The following is a 17,575-nucleotide window of genomic DNA, read 5'->3' on the forward strand; positions in this document are numbered from 1 at the left end:
CGCGGCGGTATAGGTAACAGAAGATTTCTATGATTAAGCAAGTCGACATAGTTGACTATTACCGATTCTCGTATAGGGCGAATCGCACAAGGTTATGGTCGTTGGTAAGAGAAGTACTGATAGAGATGCTTGAAGGGTACAAGCTCTTTGCTGAGATGTGGAGTTAAATGAAAGGACTTACGATTCCTAAGAAGGGTGGTTTTAACCAAAACATGTTGAAGCAGATTGGTGCCCCGGGTGACATATAGAACTTGATGAAGCCAATGGGTTCTGCTAATTAAAGTGCTAAGAGATGATGAGGATATTGGGAGGCGAGAACAAGTTTGAAATACTGCCAATTGTTTTCCCAGACATCTCTTTAGATTTAATTTGATTTAGATTTGAGCTTCGGGTCCTCTCTCCAGCTAATCTTCAACAAATTTTCCATTACGCCGAGCCGGAGCATTCAAAAGGACGGTAGAGGACGTCGGAGACGAGCGATGGAGCCGGCAGCTAGGAAGAGAGGGAGAGAGAGTTTGGACGAAAATTTGAGCGATAGAGAGAGTTGGAGGAATAGATGAGAAGTTGGTGGGCATGAAAGATTTTGGCCATTGATTATGAATGGACGGTCAAGATCGACTTATTAGGCAATATTAGGAGAGGTTTCTTATGAATGGACGGTCAAGATCGACTTCAGTGTCCTCAACATGGCTTAATTACTGAAGATGGTTAATTTGTTGACGACCTTCTATGATGGAATTGTACACATGGAGCGAGACATTGTGGATACAATTTCTGGAGGATCATTTATGGACAAATACAACGAGGATAGAATATTGTGCATTGATTGATCAATGTTGTACATTCAATACATCTGCTATAAGCTTCATTCTTCGTTGGATTTGTTTAGAAATGATCCTCCAGCTACTACTGCATCCAAAATGTACGTCTTGCTCCATGGGTACGTATAAGTCCATCATAGAAAGCCGTCAACAGACTATCTTCAGTCAGACCATGTTGAGGACACTGAAGTCGATCTGAAATCTCTCAAGTACTCGGAATAATTAAGATTCCAGTCATTCCTTACTGCATGAATTCCTGTGAATGTCGTGCATGATATTCCATGAAGTTATTTTAAACCATTCCGAAGCTCCTATACAACGTACCATGTCATAATTAAGCCTATACAAATTAAGGAAAACCCTTCATCTTCATGATAATATCATCTGGATTCTCCGGCTACTATGCTTGAACAGCAAAAAGGCCTCAGTTTACCGGCAAGCAGTAGAGCATAAATTTTTGTGTTCCGATCCTATGGCGTACGTTCTTGGACCATATATATGGTGCACGTACATGGAGGAGCATTTAGACGACAACCTCTTTAGCCTGACCTGATCAAAACGGCAAAATATTAACTACATAAAAGCTTGCTAGCAAGCTAGAGGGTGGGGTGGCACTGATGCACATAAACCCCATTTGTGAGGCTCCATTCATATACAGCCCTGCAATTCTTTGCATTGATTTGTTTTAAGACAGTGCGTGAGCGACTCCTAGTCCTATATATAATGCTTTAGGTCAAAAGTACGTGTGTGGATTACCTAAAACATATTTCTGCTCTGCCAATTAATGTTAAGGAACAATTAATCATTGTATTCTTACAACAACAATAATTACTAAAGAAATACCAGCCAGGAGCTGGTTTTTAAAACTCATCATAGGATGTCATGAGTTATTGAAGTGCCAAACATAAGAGCTCTCGAGCTCTATAAAACATATGGTTATGTAGAGGGCTCGCAACGCAAGTCAGAAGACAACATTTCGTCTCCTACGTACTCCTATGATTGACATACGGAGTCCGATTGGATTGAATTGCCTCCATCTACATTATGAATCAAGGACCAGAATCTCTGATGCATATCGAGCCAAAGAGTTGGCCTCATTATTATTGATCGATTGTGTCTTCTACGTAATTGGCCACAGAGATAGTATCAAATTCGGACATGATGAGAACCTTCAAGTTACTTCCAGTGCATAAGTGATGATATAATCTGATAACTGCCATTATACAATATTCAGGTGTGTGTGTACTTCCACCTTAAAATCTTACGTACGACTCGATCAATGCATGGTTGCCGGAAAAATTTGACTGTATTTGTTGAGATATTTACATCAATAAACTCAAAATCTGACTCCAGTAGTTGAATCCCATCGTCGTTCGTCTTTGTCGACCTAGCAGTCCATCCTGTTTCATTACTTGAATCTTTCCACTAAACTCTGAGAAAAAATTATGCATTTGTTCAGATCGACGAGATGAACTTTGTACGTACTAATTAATTGGAGAGTGAATTCATTTTTTTTTTTAAACTTTTTATTTTTATTATTATAAACTCACACACCCTACAAATGCACGTATACTGAGCTAGGTCCCAATATCATCGATCATCTAGACATGCGTACGTACTCATGACGTACATACTGAATATCGATATCTATGCATTACTGTACTTGCTGAAATGAATTCCAATCGAAATGGAAGAAACATGCGTGCATTGTTTTTGAGCAAAACACCGAAATAGAAAATCAGGGTTCCCTCTGAAACAGGTAACTGAGACTAAACCAGGACCTCATATCGATCAGAGGCCCTCCCAAATTCTTGCAAGCAAAATTGATGGCTTCTGTCGCAATAGACTACTTGATTAGGCGGCACATACAATCATATCATATAATCAGTCCACCACTTGAGGTTAAACTTCATCAATTTGTAATGCTTTTTGTTAATTGATCGATCACTCACTGCAAAGCTAGCAAAGCTCATTCAAACAGTGATCTCTCATCCATGCATATGATATCCCACACAGAAAAACAAAATCAGCAAAATTCCACATAGTACAGCAGCAATTAACCAAATCGTCCGAACACGTGTACGACAGTGATGCGTCAGTAGGAGTAAATATGAGCATGATTGATGATGCTGCTCCATCCATTAATATTTTGGTGAATTATGTGCAGTTGGAGGGGTTGTTGGGTCATTTAGATTCTTCCTTCCTTGATTGCTTTGATCCTTATATAAGGAGTGGGATGCAACCCACAAGTTGAGATCATGCATGTTACAACTTCCAAGTTCCAAACACATCAACACTATCTCTCTCTCATCCTCTTCTAGCCATAGCCTTCTCTTCTACTTCTCTCTCTTCCCCCCTCTTAAGGTATGGATCTACTGGATTATACTTCATCTAGCTTTTTCCTACCTTCAATCATTTGGTATTGGACTTTGATTTCAATAATTCTTGCCTCACTACTGTGTTTAGTAAACTATGATGCAAACCCAATTAACTAAACTACTCTTCCACTATCTGCTGCATTTGGATCATGCATTTCATTTCTTCCTTTCTTTCAATTTTCTCAAGTGTTTAATGATGTCAGCCATTCCAACTATCCTTTGCTTGATTATGTACTCATCATCAAATCTCTAATAGTGTCTTTCATATATAAGAGCTACTTAAGCACATTGTAGAAGATGATTAGATGAGGTTTCTAGCTTCTACCCTCCTCTTTTTAGTTCTCTCCATTTTCTTATAAACTAATTAAAGCTCCCAGCAAGTGTTCTTATTCAATTTCTGGTAAGATATGGTAGTGATCTGATTGCCTTTCCATTGTGTGGTGTGGATTCCTTTGCAACTGTACTCCATTCAATCTATTTGTTAGCCTCTGCACCTACCCATCGGAAATATATACAAAAGGGTACACAAATAACGTGAAAAGGTCGGGCTTTATATTGCATGCACATGAACTTCATTTTTACATTTTCTTTTTTGTTGAAGATGGAAAAACTAAATTCATCCGGGTTGGCAAGAACCAAGTCCGATCAACTGGTGGAGACGGTGGCAGCTGCGTTCAAGTCACCAACTTCAAGTGAAGCCGCTGCTGTGGCGGCAGAGGGCGGCAGCGGAACTCTCTCAAGGAAGTCAAGCAGGCGCATAATGGGAGCTTCGCCAGGGCGTGGCAGCGGCAGTGCCAAAGGTAGCACACACATAAGGAAGACTAGGAGTGCTCAAATGAAGTTTGATCTGGATGAAGTCGGAAGTGGCGCCGCTTTAAGCCGTGCTTCCAGCGCTAGCTTGGGGTTCTCATTCTCCTTCACCGGCTTTACTGTCCCCGCTGATGAAATTGCCGACTCGAAGCCTTTCAGCGACGACGATGATATTCGTAAGTACTTGCTTGTTGAGCACTTGAGCACATTACATTTACTACAGGATGCCACTGGAAGAAAAACACAACTAAAAAACATAAACTATATGCCACTACAAGAGAAGAGTCAGAAGACATGCCAATTTTAATGGCAAAATCATGTTAATTCGTTTCACTTAATAGTGTTTGCATATGGATGCACATGTTTTTGTTTTCTTGTTTTTGTTTCTATGTTTTTTTTTTTTTTTTTTTTTTTTTTTGTTATTGATGATATATATGTCATGTTGCTCTCCACTCCCAAACTTTTTGTTTCTCTTCATGTGAGTCCTTTTTAGAAGAGTAAGAGAGGATTTTAAATGTATTTACCTCACCTTTCCATTTTGGGTTTAACTATATAACTGACTAGCTTGAATAAACCAGATTTTATCAGAAAGTTATTTCATCAGTTTTGCTTGTTGCTTTTATCAAATGTGAGAGTTGGTTTTTTATTTTTAATATTTTTGGTTTAAAAGCATGACTTTTGTGACAGCAAAATATAACCTTTTTTTTTTTGCTCTGAGAGATTTGAATTTTCTTTCGCATTTGGGTGATTTTTCATGAAGTTTATTAGCCAGAGTGCTTTCTAGTAACATGATTGGTACCTGTCCAGTTTCTGGGCATGAAGGGCCAAAGTTGCCCACATCTTTGATAGCATCTACTCGTTGTACAAAGTCGTAAACAGAGAAGTGGCAGTTCAGGCCTTTAAAAAAGTGAAACACTGCTCTACAATGACTAGGATATGTGAAGAAATTGGACCCCAATGCTCCCATAGAAGGGAAAAACTCTTTGGCTCCTTTCACCAATCGATTATGAAGATTTTTTTTCTTTTCCCTTTTCTATTATGAAGTTTGAAAGGGAAACAAAAACCATCTTGAATGTTTCTGGTTTTCAATTTTTTTTATTTTTTATTTTTACTTTTAATTTTTTTTAAATTTGTTGGATTGGAACCAAGTTTTTACATACATAACGGTATTTCTTCACCAATTGGTAAACTGAATAAGTGAATTATGGCACAGTTCTAGACTGGGTGTGACATATTTAATTTCCACCTACCAGTGGCTTTTTTGGTCCTCTTTCTGAGGATCTGTCCTCCTTTTTTCCTCCTTGAAACGTCTGGAATGGATTGGTTAAGAGGTTAGGGATGATGTTGATGTGGGCATCATCAATTAAGTTACATCTGTTTTGATTCACATCATATACTCCCGATCAGTATGCATGTGTTGACTCATATGGTTCACAAGAGGAATATAGTAATATACTAGTCTTAATAAGGGTCCAAATTATAGGTGACATGAATCTAATCTTGAAGATTTAATGATGTGATTACCTAGTTCCTTAGAATTTAGAAGTTCTAAAATCTAAACCAACAGTCTTTGCTTAACAGTAAAAAGATGATAAACGTGATGATAATATTTTTGATTTTTGAAAATGAAAAACAAACCCTAAATATGCCATACTGTAGAATTACATAAGGTATCAAAAGGTGGATGATTACCTCCCTGTAAACAAGTAATATAGCTCAGACATGAGAACTTGTTTTTTTTTTTTTTTGGTCAAAAAGAACTGTTTGTTTTGATCTCTTTATATTTGTACTACTGATAGTAAAATGAGTGTCTTTAACTAAGAGATATCAATTTCAATGCATGCTGCAGCTGAAGATCTTGAAGCCGGCAACCGAAAAGCAAAGTTTCAAACCGAACCCACCATGCCGATTTACCTCAAGGTTTTACTCCATTACAAGTACTACATACAAGTTACCTAGTTGCTATGTATGCTTTTCTTGTCCTTGATTCCCAAAAGCCATTGAAACTCTGCATAATCTACCGGTGTTCAAACCTGTGTTGGTCACTCTCTAGAGCGAAAAATTGATGTGGTACTTACTATCTATTTGGGCAGGAAGGGATGGAGATTGAGATGTAGACATCAAAGGCGATCCATAGAACATGGTTAGCAATATTAGCATGGTCAGGTTCAGTCTTGTACAGAGTTATCATTCTATATGACCTGTATGTACAAGACTTGCCCTTCTTTCCAAGCCAAAAGGTTGCTGCATATGTAACATGTTCATATAACAAAATCACATCTTAAGGTCACAAAACTAGTTTAGAAACTTACAATCAGGCTAGGAGGCTGTCTTACTAGTCTATGAGACACTTAGCAGAGGCTCAGTTAAACCAACCCATAAAAAAACACCAAAAGCATCAAAAGGAAAGAAGGCTATGGACACTGATATATCTTCCTGATAAGTTACTGTCTTTCTTCATTTTGCAATAAATTCTAAGAAGTATGAGTATCTGCAATCTATCAAATGAGGGCTTATTCTTGCTTTGGTTTATTTCAGTTCACAGATGTGACATACAAGGTCATTCTCAAAGGAATGAGGACAAATGAAGAGAAGGACATCTTGAATGGGATCACTGGTTCGGTAAACCCAGGCGAAGTTCTCGCCCTGATGGGACCATCAGGAAGTGGAAAGACCACACTCCTTAATCTGCTTGGAGGCAGGACAGCCAAAGGCAACATCGGTGGTTCAATTAACTACAATGACCAAATATATTCCAAGAACCTAAAGAGCAGGTATGCATTTTAAACTAAGTTTTGTACATTGACCATAATGAATAGCATAAATGAGGAGAAATAGCAACTGTGTGGACAGGAATTATAAGCACAAAGGCTTTGGTTAGTCTTCTGCGACCAAAATGGTTTTCCATTGGAAACCTGCTTGTACTGTTCACGAACCGTGCTACCTCAAAGAACAAGTGCAATAAAATCAATAACGTAAAGTGAATATGTGAATCGAATGACACGAAATATATGACAGGATAGGATTCGTGACTCAGGATGATGTTCTATTTCCTCACCTGACAGTGAGAGAAACATTAACATATGCAGCCCTCCTACGGCTGCCAAAGACATTGACAAAAGAGCAGAAGGAAAAACGAGCAGTTGATGTCATCTATGAGCTAGGCTTAGAGAGGTAAGTTCTCACTCTACTTGCTACTGTAGGGCTAATGCCTATAAGCATATTAGAAACAGATATGATGAAATAATATAAAAGCATTGGTCATCTTACTGAACTTGAAAGCTAAACAGCACAATTTCTTCATATCCACAGGTGCCAAGACACTATGATTGGTGGCACCTTTGTCCGTGGGGTATCAGGTGGAGAGAGGAAGAGAGTTTGCATTGGCAATGAGATCATAATCAACCCTTCGCTTCTGTTTCTTGATGAACCAACCTCCGGCTTGGATTCAACAACTGCACTAAGAATTGTTCAGATGTTACAAGACATAGCAGAGGTATGTTAGAAACTTAGAATTGACATTCCAGGAGCCACTCCTCGTTACACTTCAATATGCTACTTGTGATTAACCAAAAGTAAAAACTTTAACATTAATGTAATTTTTCGAAATGATTAAAACATGGAAAATATAAAATGCCAATATCCTACAAAATAACCAAGTAAATTGTATATCAGATAGATCAATAGATTAGTATTATGCAACAAGACATTGCATACAATACAAGTAGTGAATTGCTTTCTTATGGCAGGCTGGAAAAACAGTGGTGACAACAATCCACCAACCATCCAGTAGACTCTTCCACAAATTTGACAAGTTGATTCTTCTTGGGAAAGGAAGCTTGCTCTACTTTGGAAAAGCATCAGAAGCAATGGTTTATTTCTCTTCAATAGGATGTTCTCCACTTATTGCCATGAACCCAGCAGAGTTCTTGCTAGACCTGGCAAATGGAAACATTAACGATGTTTCTGTACCATCAGAGTTGGAGGACAAAGTGCAAATGGAAAACTCAGAAGCTGATACAAGAAATGGAAAGCCATCCCCAGCAGTTGTGCATGAGGTATAACCTGATCTTCTAAGTTTCTATAACATATGAACTCAAAAGGAAAAACTATCCATTGTCCACATATTAGCGCTGGGTACTGACTACTGACTTAACCCATGTAGTATGTACTGAGACACATACCAAGTATTTAAGAACACAGAAAGAATTCCAAAATTAAATTTCTATCTAAACAACAAGTTTCACACAATTGCTACGTGTAATGCAACATCAAAAGTACTCAACTAATGTTTCTATTTGATTGCAGTATCTTGTCGAAGCCTATGAAACACGTGTGGCAGACGAGGAGAAGAAGAAGCTTATGGTTCCTATTCCCCTTGATGATGAACTGAAGTTGAAGATCTCTTTTTCAAAACGAGAATGGGGAGCGAGCTGGTGGGAACAATTTTCTATCTTATTCCGGAGAGGAATTAAAGAACGGAAGCATGACTATTTCAGCTGGTTGAGAATCACCCAAGTTCTTTCTACTGCAGTTATTTTGGGTTTACTATGGTGGCAGTCAGATAGCAACACTACCAAAGGACTGGAAGATCAGGTAAATCTTTGTTCTCTCGGAGCAGCATACATTCTTTTTCCCACAAAAAGTACTATAACTTAACTTTCCACCAAACGAAACATCACTGTTGTAAACTTCTAATACGATACAAATATTCAAATCAAAATTTCAAAACAGATAAAACAAAAGCATTGTCATGAAGAGAACATCACATTAGATTTCTTCAAACAGGAAGGGAGGGGGAGGTGATTATGCTGAATATTTCTCATTAGATAAATGTTACAAGCATAATCAGAAAACTTGCTTTTATTGAATATAGAATCAGCTCAAAACCTCTTAAACTTTACCTAAAATTTCAGGCAGGGCTACTTTTCTTCATTGCTGTCTTCTGGGGATTTTTCCCCGTCTTCACAGCAATCTTCACATTTCCTCAAGAAAGAGCCATGCTGACCAAGGAACGAGCAGCTGACATGTACAGATTAAGTGCATATTTTGTGGCTAGGACAACAAGTGACCTTCCACTTGACCTATTGTTACCTGTACTCTTCCTAGTCGTTGTATATTTCATGGCAGGCTTAAGACTCAGTGCTGAAACCTTTTTCCTAAGCATGCTTACAGTTTTCCTATGCATTGTGGCAGCCCAGGTATGCTTTCTTTCATCTACTGGTTGAGAAAATAATGCAGAATAAAAATAATTATATTTAACTAATTACAAATGCATACAAAACAGGGACTTGGATTAGCTATAGGAGCTACGTTGATGGACTTAAAGAGGGCTACAACTCTGGCTTCAGTAACTGTGATGACATTCATGCTGGCTGGGGGGTTCTTCGTCAAAGTAAGCATCCAAGTCTTTTTTGAGAGTTTAATATGATTTGACTCTAAGATACACTATATACAGAGATAGAAAATAATACATGGTTTGAGTGAAGTTAAACAAGAAATATTTAACACAACACCTAAACTATTATGTTTGCAGAAAGTTCCGGTGTTCATATCTTGGATCCGCTACATGTCTTTCAACTACCACACATACAATCTTCTTCTGAAGGTGCAGTTTGAAGATATTAGACCCACCATTAATGGGTCGAGCACTGATTGTAGTTTAACAGCAGTTGGTGCTCTTGTAGCCATGGTTTTCGGATACCGATTATTGGCATACCTTTCTTTGAGGAGAATGAAGCTTCAAGTTGGAGCTTAAATGTGATAAAGAACTCCCCAAGGAAGCCTAGATCTGGACATACTATGTTCCCCGTCCTTTTCTCCTTCCTTGGAAGCTATCTAAGAAACATGAGTCTCTAACTGAGGAAATTAAGCTAGTGGAGGCCATTGATCTGGAACTTCTAAGAACGTATGAAGTGTCTCACTTAGTAGGTTAAAGTCCGATAGGTTGTTTATCTGAGGTGTAAGCCAACCGAATACAGGTAGAATTTCAGAGTTATTTTTGGTGAACTTATCTAGAGTAACAAGTGAGTTCAGATAAGAATGTACTTTGTGTATAATGTTCAATTGACAAGAACTCGTATTATACTATCTAATTCAAGAATGAACTTTTCAGACTAGATGGCAAAGGTACAAAATGAAGGAAAATGTTCTGTATAATGAAAAGCATCTCATAGAGTTATTGTTGCATATATATCTTTCTTAATAAGTAAAAATATATAAATGAAAAGAAATATTAGCTACTAAACTAGTAAACATAGCAGGAGAAGATTGCAGATAATAGAGCTCACAGCATAGTTTCTTTAAAGCAATGTGTATAAACTTCATCTTAATCATGTAAGAACTACAGAAGGTAATTTGACTGCGCCAAAGTTGATAACATGGCTACTGTCATAAAACAATCACTAGGCTCCAAAGAAAAAGAATAAGAAAATGAAAGAAGTATAATATATATACAGCGTGTGTGTATATGTATATGTATATATATATATATACAGTCGTTTTCAGATACGGAGGTCCGGACGGGTTTTCCGTCCGGATTTCCGCCGTTTCTCCACCTTTCGAGTGCCGGCGACGCCGTTTCTTCTCCCCGGCGTGATCCCAGACCTCCCCCGACGGTGTTAGAATGAAGAAGAAGGCTGGAGAGATCGTGATCGGAGGTCCACCATGATTGGTCGTGAAGTTCTGAGTGAGATTGCTGCACAGACTTCCGATCGCGATCTCTCCGGCCTTCTTCTTCATTCCAACACCGTCGGGGGAGGTATGGGATCACGCCGGGGAGAAGAAACGGCGTCGCCGGCGCTCGAAAGGTGGAGAAACGGCGGAAATCCGGACGGAAAACCCGTCCGGACGTCCACACCTGATAATCTCTGTATATATATATACACATACACACACACACAGCGGGGATCCAAGGAGGACGTCCGCAAATGAGTAATAGTGCGGATGGACACGTGCCGGCTAGAGAGATTAACTGCAGCTCCATGTGGGTTCCATCACATTCTTCCTCTTTCTCTTTTCGTTTTGACTACTTCTCTTCCTCTCTCTTCCATCTCTAAACCCAGAAAACATGAACCATTGAACCTTCCCAAATTTGCTATTTAACAGTGATAATTACAAGTAACAAGCAAGATATGCCTACACTTCCATCCCTCAATAAGCCCCAATCTGCTGCTCATTGCTGCATCTTTACCAGCAACCCAAGCAATATAATGCTTCTCCATGAAAATTGTCAAGCTTCACTCCACATATTATCCTGCAAGACAAAGTCTCATGCTAATGTCCTAAACCACCCAAGTAGTCTAAGAAGGGCAGCATCCAGTACTGGAGACTTCTTCTCAAGGCCTGTAAATGAATAGCAAGTCAAAAGACTTATACTGGTTCTATATATTTGAATCAAACTAAACTTCATAGAACAAAAAAAAAAAAAACGGAAAACAAAAATACTTATCAGCTTTAATTTCTTTTAACAAAAAAGAAACAGCCACCCTAATGAAATGCAACAGCCTCTGACCAGAGAGGAGGAGACAACCATAGGACTCATGCCTCTTTATAGTTCAGAAAGACCAGACCGGAAGCGCCCAATTGAAACAAAGTGAAGAGATGGGGTAAAATAGGATCACTACAATTGTAGAGACAACCGTAACTGAGAAAGTGAGAATTATATAGCGTCAACCCAGAACGACGTTAGAGAGATAAATGTTCACACGTTGTACCATGATACTCTATGTTTAGTTATAAACTTGTATCACAGGTTGAGAAAACTCATTTACAAAGATGTTGGTCACAAGATATACACATCCCACATATATATTCTTCTAGAGTGAAAAAAGGGGACTACCATGTGACCAACTTCTTTGTAATCTTAAAATAAAGAAATGCGTTAAATTGCAATTCAGACTCTTTAAGTTTACAAGATTTCACATTGTACCTTATTATTAACGAAATCCCAATTCATACCCAAATTTAACAAAAGTCACATACCCTTTAAAAAAGAAAATATAAAAACTATATGTATGAGAGCGACATGAACTTCCACAAAAGAAATCTCACGAAACCATTCAAATTGGGGTGAAATGTTACTTGTTAATTTGAGAAGGAAAGAAAGACTTTTTAAACAATGAGATGCAATAAGTATATACCAGGGTTGTAAATAATATCATCACTCAATAGAGTAAAAGGTTGATTGTTTGTGGTATCAGTTCTAGTGTTGCTTATGCTATGAATTCAAACTACTTTGCATCTAAACTCTTACAATGAACTCAAAAGTAGTGAAACTTTTAGTAGAAGACAAGTTGAAAAAGTGATATGATTTCATATAGAACTTAGCCTTGAGAATACCTATATCAGCAGCCACTCGATGAGCACACATTACTCCTGAGAATGATACAGCTATAACACCTTGCCCTGGAAAGCAGCTATCACCAACACAGTAAAGACCACCTATGGCCTGCGTTTTTCATCATCGCATGCCTCAGTTTGTGTAGTGCACTAAAGAATTCATAACTACGAAACCATTCATTTTGAAATGTAACTGAACTTACTGTTGTATTGAATGGCATTCCTAATAAACCCTTAGGAGTTCTGCGTGGTAATGGTCCGTAAGTACCCTGTTCACGAGCCAGGTACCGCCTGTGTGTCTTTGGCGTTCCCACCTGATATGATTGGAGAAACTTCTAATGAACATATCAAATTTTAAAAACTAGAACATTGACTGATAGAAGGGAATAAAATTAGCTTCTGCAAGTCACGGAAGTTAATGCCTGAGGACGAAAATTTTGAATAAAATAAACACATAATCAAGGGCCCCAATACCAATGCTTCCATCTGGACCATTTTATAATTCTTTTTCACAGGTTGTGAACATGAGATTATTGATTGGCTTCCTGCCTCCCAGAATCATGTACATACACTCTTATAATCTTATTAATAGCCATAGAACAACTCGCTAAGTGGAGAAGAAATGACTAACAGTCAAAATATGAAACTATCAGGGCCCTCTATAAATATTAAAACCTTTTTTCATTTAGGACCTGCTGTTGATTACGATAGAGTTTCAGACTAGCAAAACTCCTCAAAAAATCAAGAAAATAGAATGCACTACCATAGAAGTTAACACTTAACAGAGATAGAACCTCAGATATCTTAACTCCCAATTAATGAATCTCAGATTTCCTGACAAAAGAGGTTATCTTTTTCACTTTGTATACAATTCAGCAGCCAAAAAGAGTTAGCTCTCAAACCATTATAGGCTTTCTCTCTTGTCTCCCTTCTATTTACTTACTATAGTTCATCTATGGGCAATTCTTTTTTGTTGCTGAATATTTGCAGGGAAGTGTTGGTAAATCCAGAGTCTCTAACAATCAAACTATGACGAGCATCTGCCCCACCCACCATTAAGGGACTATTTTCACAAGGAAACTGTGATTTGTGATGATACCCCCCCACCAACACTTTGTGGCCCAGGCTGGAATGTGGGGGCTCCTACCGAACCCTAACACCAGACCAAATTGGAGCAAAACCCTGGGCCTATCCATTCAACTTTTGCTTGATTTCAACACTTTCACTATTCCAGTTGCAATTTTAATTCAAAGTTTCTGTCATATCAGCCTTAGAAAAGAAGCTATCAACCAACTTCGGAAAATATTGGAATTATAGGCCAGTTTAAATATTTATAGTTAATGATTACTTGTATAGTTATTGCTAGTGATTACTGGGGGCCTTGGGGGTATCTTTTACTTTGTATACATAGTTAAATGAATCTAAGTACTCCAATAATCAAGCCTCTTGAACCATTTCCTAATCTGTCTCTCTATCTTATGTCACAGTAGAAACAACCTTAATTACATGAACCTGAAAGGCTTCTGTTTTCTAAGAAGTGCTAGGTAGAGCATTACCTCCTTAAAAACGATGGATGACTTGAGCCCTGGAAATAGTTTGTTTTCTAATCTGCTGATGATTTCATCCGCCACAAGCTCCTTCTTTGCTTCATAGTCCTTTCGAGAGAGTCCCTAATTTAGACATCAGCACCTCATAAGCAATTCAGTTTTACAAACAATGATACTATGAGGGGTTAGGGAAGAGGGTGGGAAAAGGAATAAAGATCAACCATGGTTTTAATTTCCCAAAAATATAAATACCTCCCAGTCCTCAATGGAAGATGTTGTAAATATGTGAAGAATATGACGCCCTTCTGGGCATAACGATGGATCAAGAATAGTTGGAATGCTTAGAAATATACTTCCGTATGGCTCCTCTAACCTTGTCCAATCATCCTGGAAGAGAAGGACAAAAAAGATGCATGATAACAAGGAACACATGAATTTACACAGATACAGAAAAGTTTCAAGAAAATGATCAACTAAAAGCGAACAAGATCACACCTCAAGCACAAAATGGTGGCAGTCTGTGTCTGGTGGCAGAACATCAGATTTCACCCCCATGTGTATGGAAAGAAAAGATGGGGCCTTGACATAAACTTTCTGAAAATTTTCCTCTTCCTTTGGAAGGTCTTCTTCCTTCAACAGCTTTCCTGTAAATAAAGTTCGTAGGTAATAAGACTTCCTTTAGAAGAGTAAAAGATAAAATCAAATAGCACAACAAACAGCAGAAGATAAGATCACACTAATAAATTCTCAAACTCTTGGCCATACTAACCAAAGGTATCCCATCTTGTAGCATTCGATATTATGGTTTTGGCAAAAAATTCCCTCTTGTCTGAAAGCCTTACTCCTACCTACATGTAACATAAACAAAATCAATTATTCTTTTTACGAATATGAAGTACATACCATGACCAAGCATATACATCTTATCAGTCACTCGCCCATGACTAAATTTGAACTCACAGCTTTGCCTTGATCAAGTATGATGCCAGTAACATTGGCCTTGTAAAGTATCTGACTGCCCTGCTCCACCAGACCTTTGGCCAAGGACTTTGCAATTCCCCCTACGCCACCAACAGGGTAGTTAATTCCACCATAATGCCTGTCACACATCACCTGTTGAAAACACAAAAATGAGGAAACAAGAAGAAAATACACAAGATAAAGCACACAAATCTGCTATAAAAACTAACCATGCTCGCATTTATCATTGGTGTCTGCAAAGCCTTGACTGTGCTCACAATAAAACACTGTAGATGCAAAGTTAAAATTTTTTTATGAGATTGAGGGGAAGCCATTTTTGGACCACCACAGTGCCTAAAGGAAAACTTGTAAATAAGAAGTTCAATAGGATCAAACAACTTCATTTCACCTCCGCATCAATGAAAGACAACAGTTGGGGATCCTGAATGTACTTACGAGCTATGTCCCCGGCATTTTGAGGCAAATAATAGGCTGCAATGAATAAAAATCATGTCAGCATTAGTGAATATACATCAGATCTTAATAGTACGAACAAAAGGAATTTGATCTGATTAAGTAACTGCAACAGATTCTATTTATGATTGATATCTAAATACATTTTATGTGTAAATAATTAACAGTATTTAGAACAGCCATCTTGCAGTCAATTCTTCTGCATCCCCATATCGGAGAAATTAAGCTTTATAATTTGGTAAACTGTCGTTTGAACATCAGTATATTTGCCAGATAACTGCAACCATTAGGTGAATCAGGTTTGAATCACATGAATTAATCTTTACAAAACTCATGAATAACGTATATCCAAAAGAAAAACAAATCAAAGGCTAAATATATCTGCATGATGACTCTAATTAAGTAATCAAAATTTAAAGCTATGTGGTAAAACCATATAGCATTATATATACCTAGTGTCAAGCATTCAAGAGGCTTCTGAAAGAACTGTCCAAAAAGGTAGATAGGCTCCTCGAGTGACTTCAGTTCCAAAGAGTTCAAGGCATTGAAAACCTATCCATATGCAGACAATCTAGTGAATCTACTATTGAAAGTTTTGAACCATAAATAGGAGGAAAAACCCAAAGGAAGTTCAAAAAAAAAAAAAGAAAAAAAAAAAGAAAAAAAACAAATGAAGACAGAAGAAAAGGCAAGGAACAAGACCTTCCAACATTCACCAAAGAATTTTAGGATCCCTTTCTTTTCATGGGGAAATTTAGCAGTAAGTTCTGAAATAAATTCACTGTATTCTCTGTGTACTCGAACAGAAAGATTGTCGGGTAGATGGTAATGGACAGTAGTCGGATCAGGTATCACCTGCATTTCACAACCCACTGCTGCCAGTGCTTGTGTTATCAAGTTTAGATTGCCCTGCCCACATATAGGAGGAAAGACACGATGAAAATTGCCAATTCAGTAACTTAATGTACAATGTGAAAGATAGCAAAACTACCGAAATTTCGGCTTAACAAAACCTGCCAACATCTGCAGCATCTGATAACTAAGAGCTTAGCAATACAAAATGGTAAGAAGATGGAATGTATGTACTAACAAAAATTATCACCTAATCTCATTACAATTATCGAAAATCCACTTTTATTGTTAAAATATCTAACTCATACTTCACAGCTAAACCCAAATGTCAAATCTAACAAACATTACAGGTGTGTAATGATCATCTTGAACTCAAATAGCTACAAGTGAACCACATTGGATGTAATGAAATATCCAAAACCAACACAGGAACTAACCTTATCGCTGAAACCGAACATGACAGAAGACCCAACATCAAAAGTATAACCGTTTCTCTCATAGTACCCAGAACTCCCACCAGGAATCACATACTTCTCCAAAACCAAAACCTTGGCACCCTTCACAGCCAACTGTGTGGCTGCAACTAACCCTCCAATCCCTGACCCTATAACAATGGCATCATAGCCAGTCTTCCCACCTGCCTTTCCATCACTCTCCACCACTTCATCCACACTCAACGTTGAACTGGACCTCACTACAAAGCTCCAATCTTTCGAATTCGAATATCTCAACCCACTCCCTCGATTCAATTTCCTTCCGGGTCTCAAGCAGTCTTCGATACTGTAACACCCTGAAGTGGAATTTGTAGGCTTTTGACTTCTGGGTCTGGTTTTACCCAAGTGGGCACTGTGAACATGGCCAGGTAACTGAGAAAGGTGCATGGCAGGAGCGGAAGTGAAGCTTAGTGAGTTAGGAAAGTGCATGTTTGATTCGGAAGCAGTGCTTTTGAACTGTGTAGAAGAGGAAGAGGTTGTTGGTGGTGTACTTGGTTTAATTAAACTGGTGAGACTTGGTTGTGATTCCACTTCCCGATTCCTCGAGAAAATGAGACAATGCGTTTTTGTTTTTTAGGTAAACGAGAGGCGGCAAGCTTTTTTATTTCTGTAATTCCGCCTTACATGCACATGGACTCATGGAGAAGGCATTCTCTTCTCTTCGATTACTGAGCAGGTTTTTTTCATCAAGGTAGGATATTGGAAAGGGTGCTCCTAGATGTACCCAACAAAATGTTAAGTAGACCCATCAAAATAAATTTCATTAAAAAGACAATTTTATCTTTATCTGAAATGACATTTGTAGTCATAATTATTAAGATAATAACAAAATAAACCTAAAATTTTAAAATTCTTTTAGTTAGTAATTTCTAAATGTACCCAGCAGTTTAAGTTTAACG

General features: G+C 38.0%; 2 protein-coding genes across 2 annotated transcripts; one reads left to right on the plus strand and one right to left on the minus strand.

The window, feature by feature from the left end:
* Positions 1 to 3,800: 3,800 nt before the first annotated feature.
* On the plus strand, positions 3,801 to 9,872 carry LOC101297560 (ABC transporter G family member 22-like). Its single transcript, XM_004303333.1, has 10 exons — positions 3,801 to 4,185; positions 5,859 to 5,929; positions 6,548 to 6,783; positions 7,028 to 7,183; positions 7,322 to 7,505; positions 7,759 to 8,067; positions 8,318 to 8,605; positions 8,926 to 9,210; positions 9,297 to 9,404; positions 9,546 to 9,872. The coding sequence occupies exons 1-10, from the start codon at positions 3,801 to 3,803 to the stop codon at positions 9,765 to 9,767; spliced, it is 2,244 nt and encodes a 747-aa protein (XP_004303381.1). The 3' UTR covers positions 9,768 to 9,872.
* A 1,156-nt stretch (positions 9,873 to 11,028) lies between these two features.
* Positions 11,029 to 17,118, minus strand: LOC101297853 (prolycopene isomerase, chloroplastic-like). The gene is made up of 13 exons (XM_004303334.1): positions 16,620 to 17,118; positions 16,033 to 16,239; positions 15,783 to 15,882; positions 15,266 to 15,348; positions 15,087 to 15,143; positions 14,857 to 15,009; positions 14,666 to 14,744; positions 14,392 to 14,540; positions 14,149 to 14,283; positions 13,906 to 14,019; positions 12,553 to 12,663; positions 12,350 to 12,458; positions 11,029 to 11,353 (listed from the first exon to the last, which is right to left on the minus strand). The coding sequence occupies exons 1-13, from the start codon at positions 17,103 to 17,105 to the stop codon at positions 11,280 to 11,282; spliced, it is 1,857 nt and encodes a 618-aa protein (XP_004303382.1). The 5' UTR covers positions 17,106 to 17,118; the 3' UTR covers positions 11,029 to 11,279.
* Between the last annotated feature and the right edge of the window lie 457 nt (positions 17,119 to 17,575).

The sequence above is a fragment of the Fragaria vesca genome, linkage group LG6, assembly GCF_000184155.1.
Source record: "Fragaria vesca subsp. vesca linkage group LG6, FraVesHawaii_1.0, whole genome shotgun sequence".
Taxonomy (NCBI): Eukaryota; Viridiplantae; Streptophyta; class Magnoliopsida; order Rosales; family Rosaceae; genus Fragaria; species Fragaria vesca.

Bases quoted from the DNA above. Each gene is read 5' to 3' on its own strand.
- LOC101297560 (XM_004303333.1), top strand. From the start codon at position 3,801: ATGGAAAAACTAAATTCATCCGGGTTGGCAAGAACCAAGTCCGATCAA. The intron at 6,784-7,027 runs GTATGCATTTTA...AATATATGACAG, and splicing joins TCCAAGAACCTAAAGAGCAG to GATAGGATTCGTGACTCAGG. The intron at 8,068-8,317 runs GTATAACCTGAT...ATTTGATTGCAG, and splicing joins CCCCAGCAGTTGTGCATGAG to TATCTTGTCGAAGCCTATGA.
- LOC101297853 (XM_004303334.1), bottom strand. From the start codon at position 17,105: ATGCACTTTCCTAACTCACTAAGCTTCACTTCCGCTCCTGCCATGCAC. The intron at 15,349-15,782 runs GTATATATAATG...TATTCATTGCAG, and splicing joins TCTTGAATGCTTGACACTAG to CCTATTATTTGCCTCAAAAT. The intron at 12,664-13,905 runs GTAATGCTCTAC...CAATCATATCAG, and splicing joins CATCCATCGTTTTTAAGGAG to GTGGGAACGCCAAAGACACA.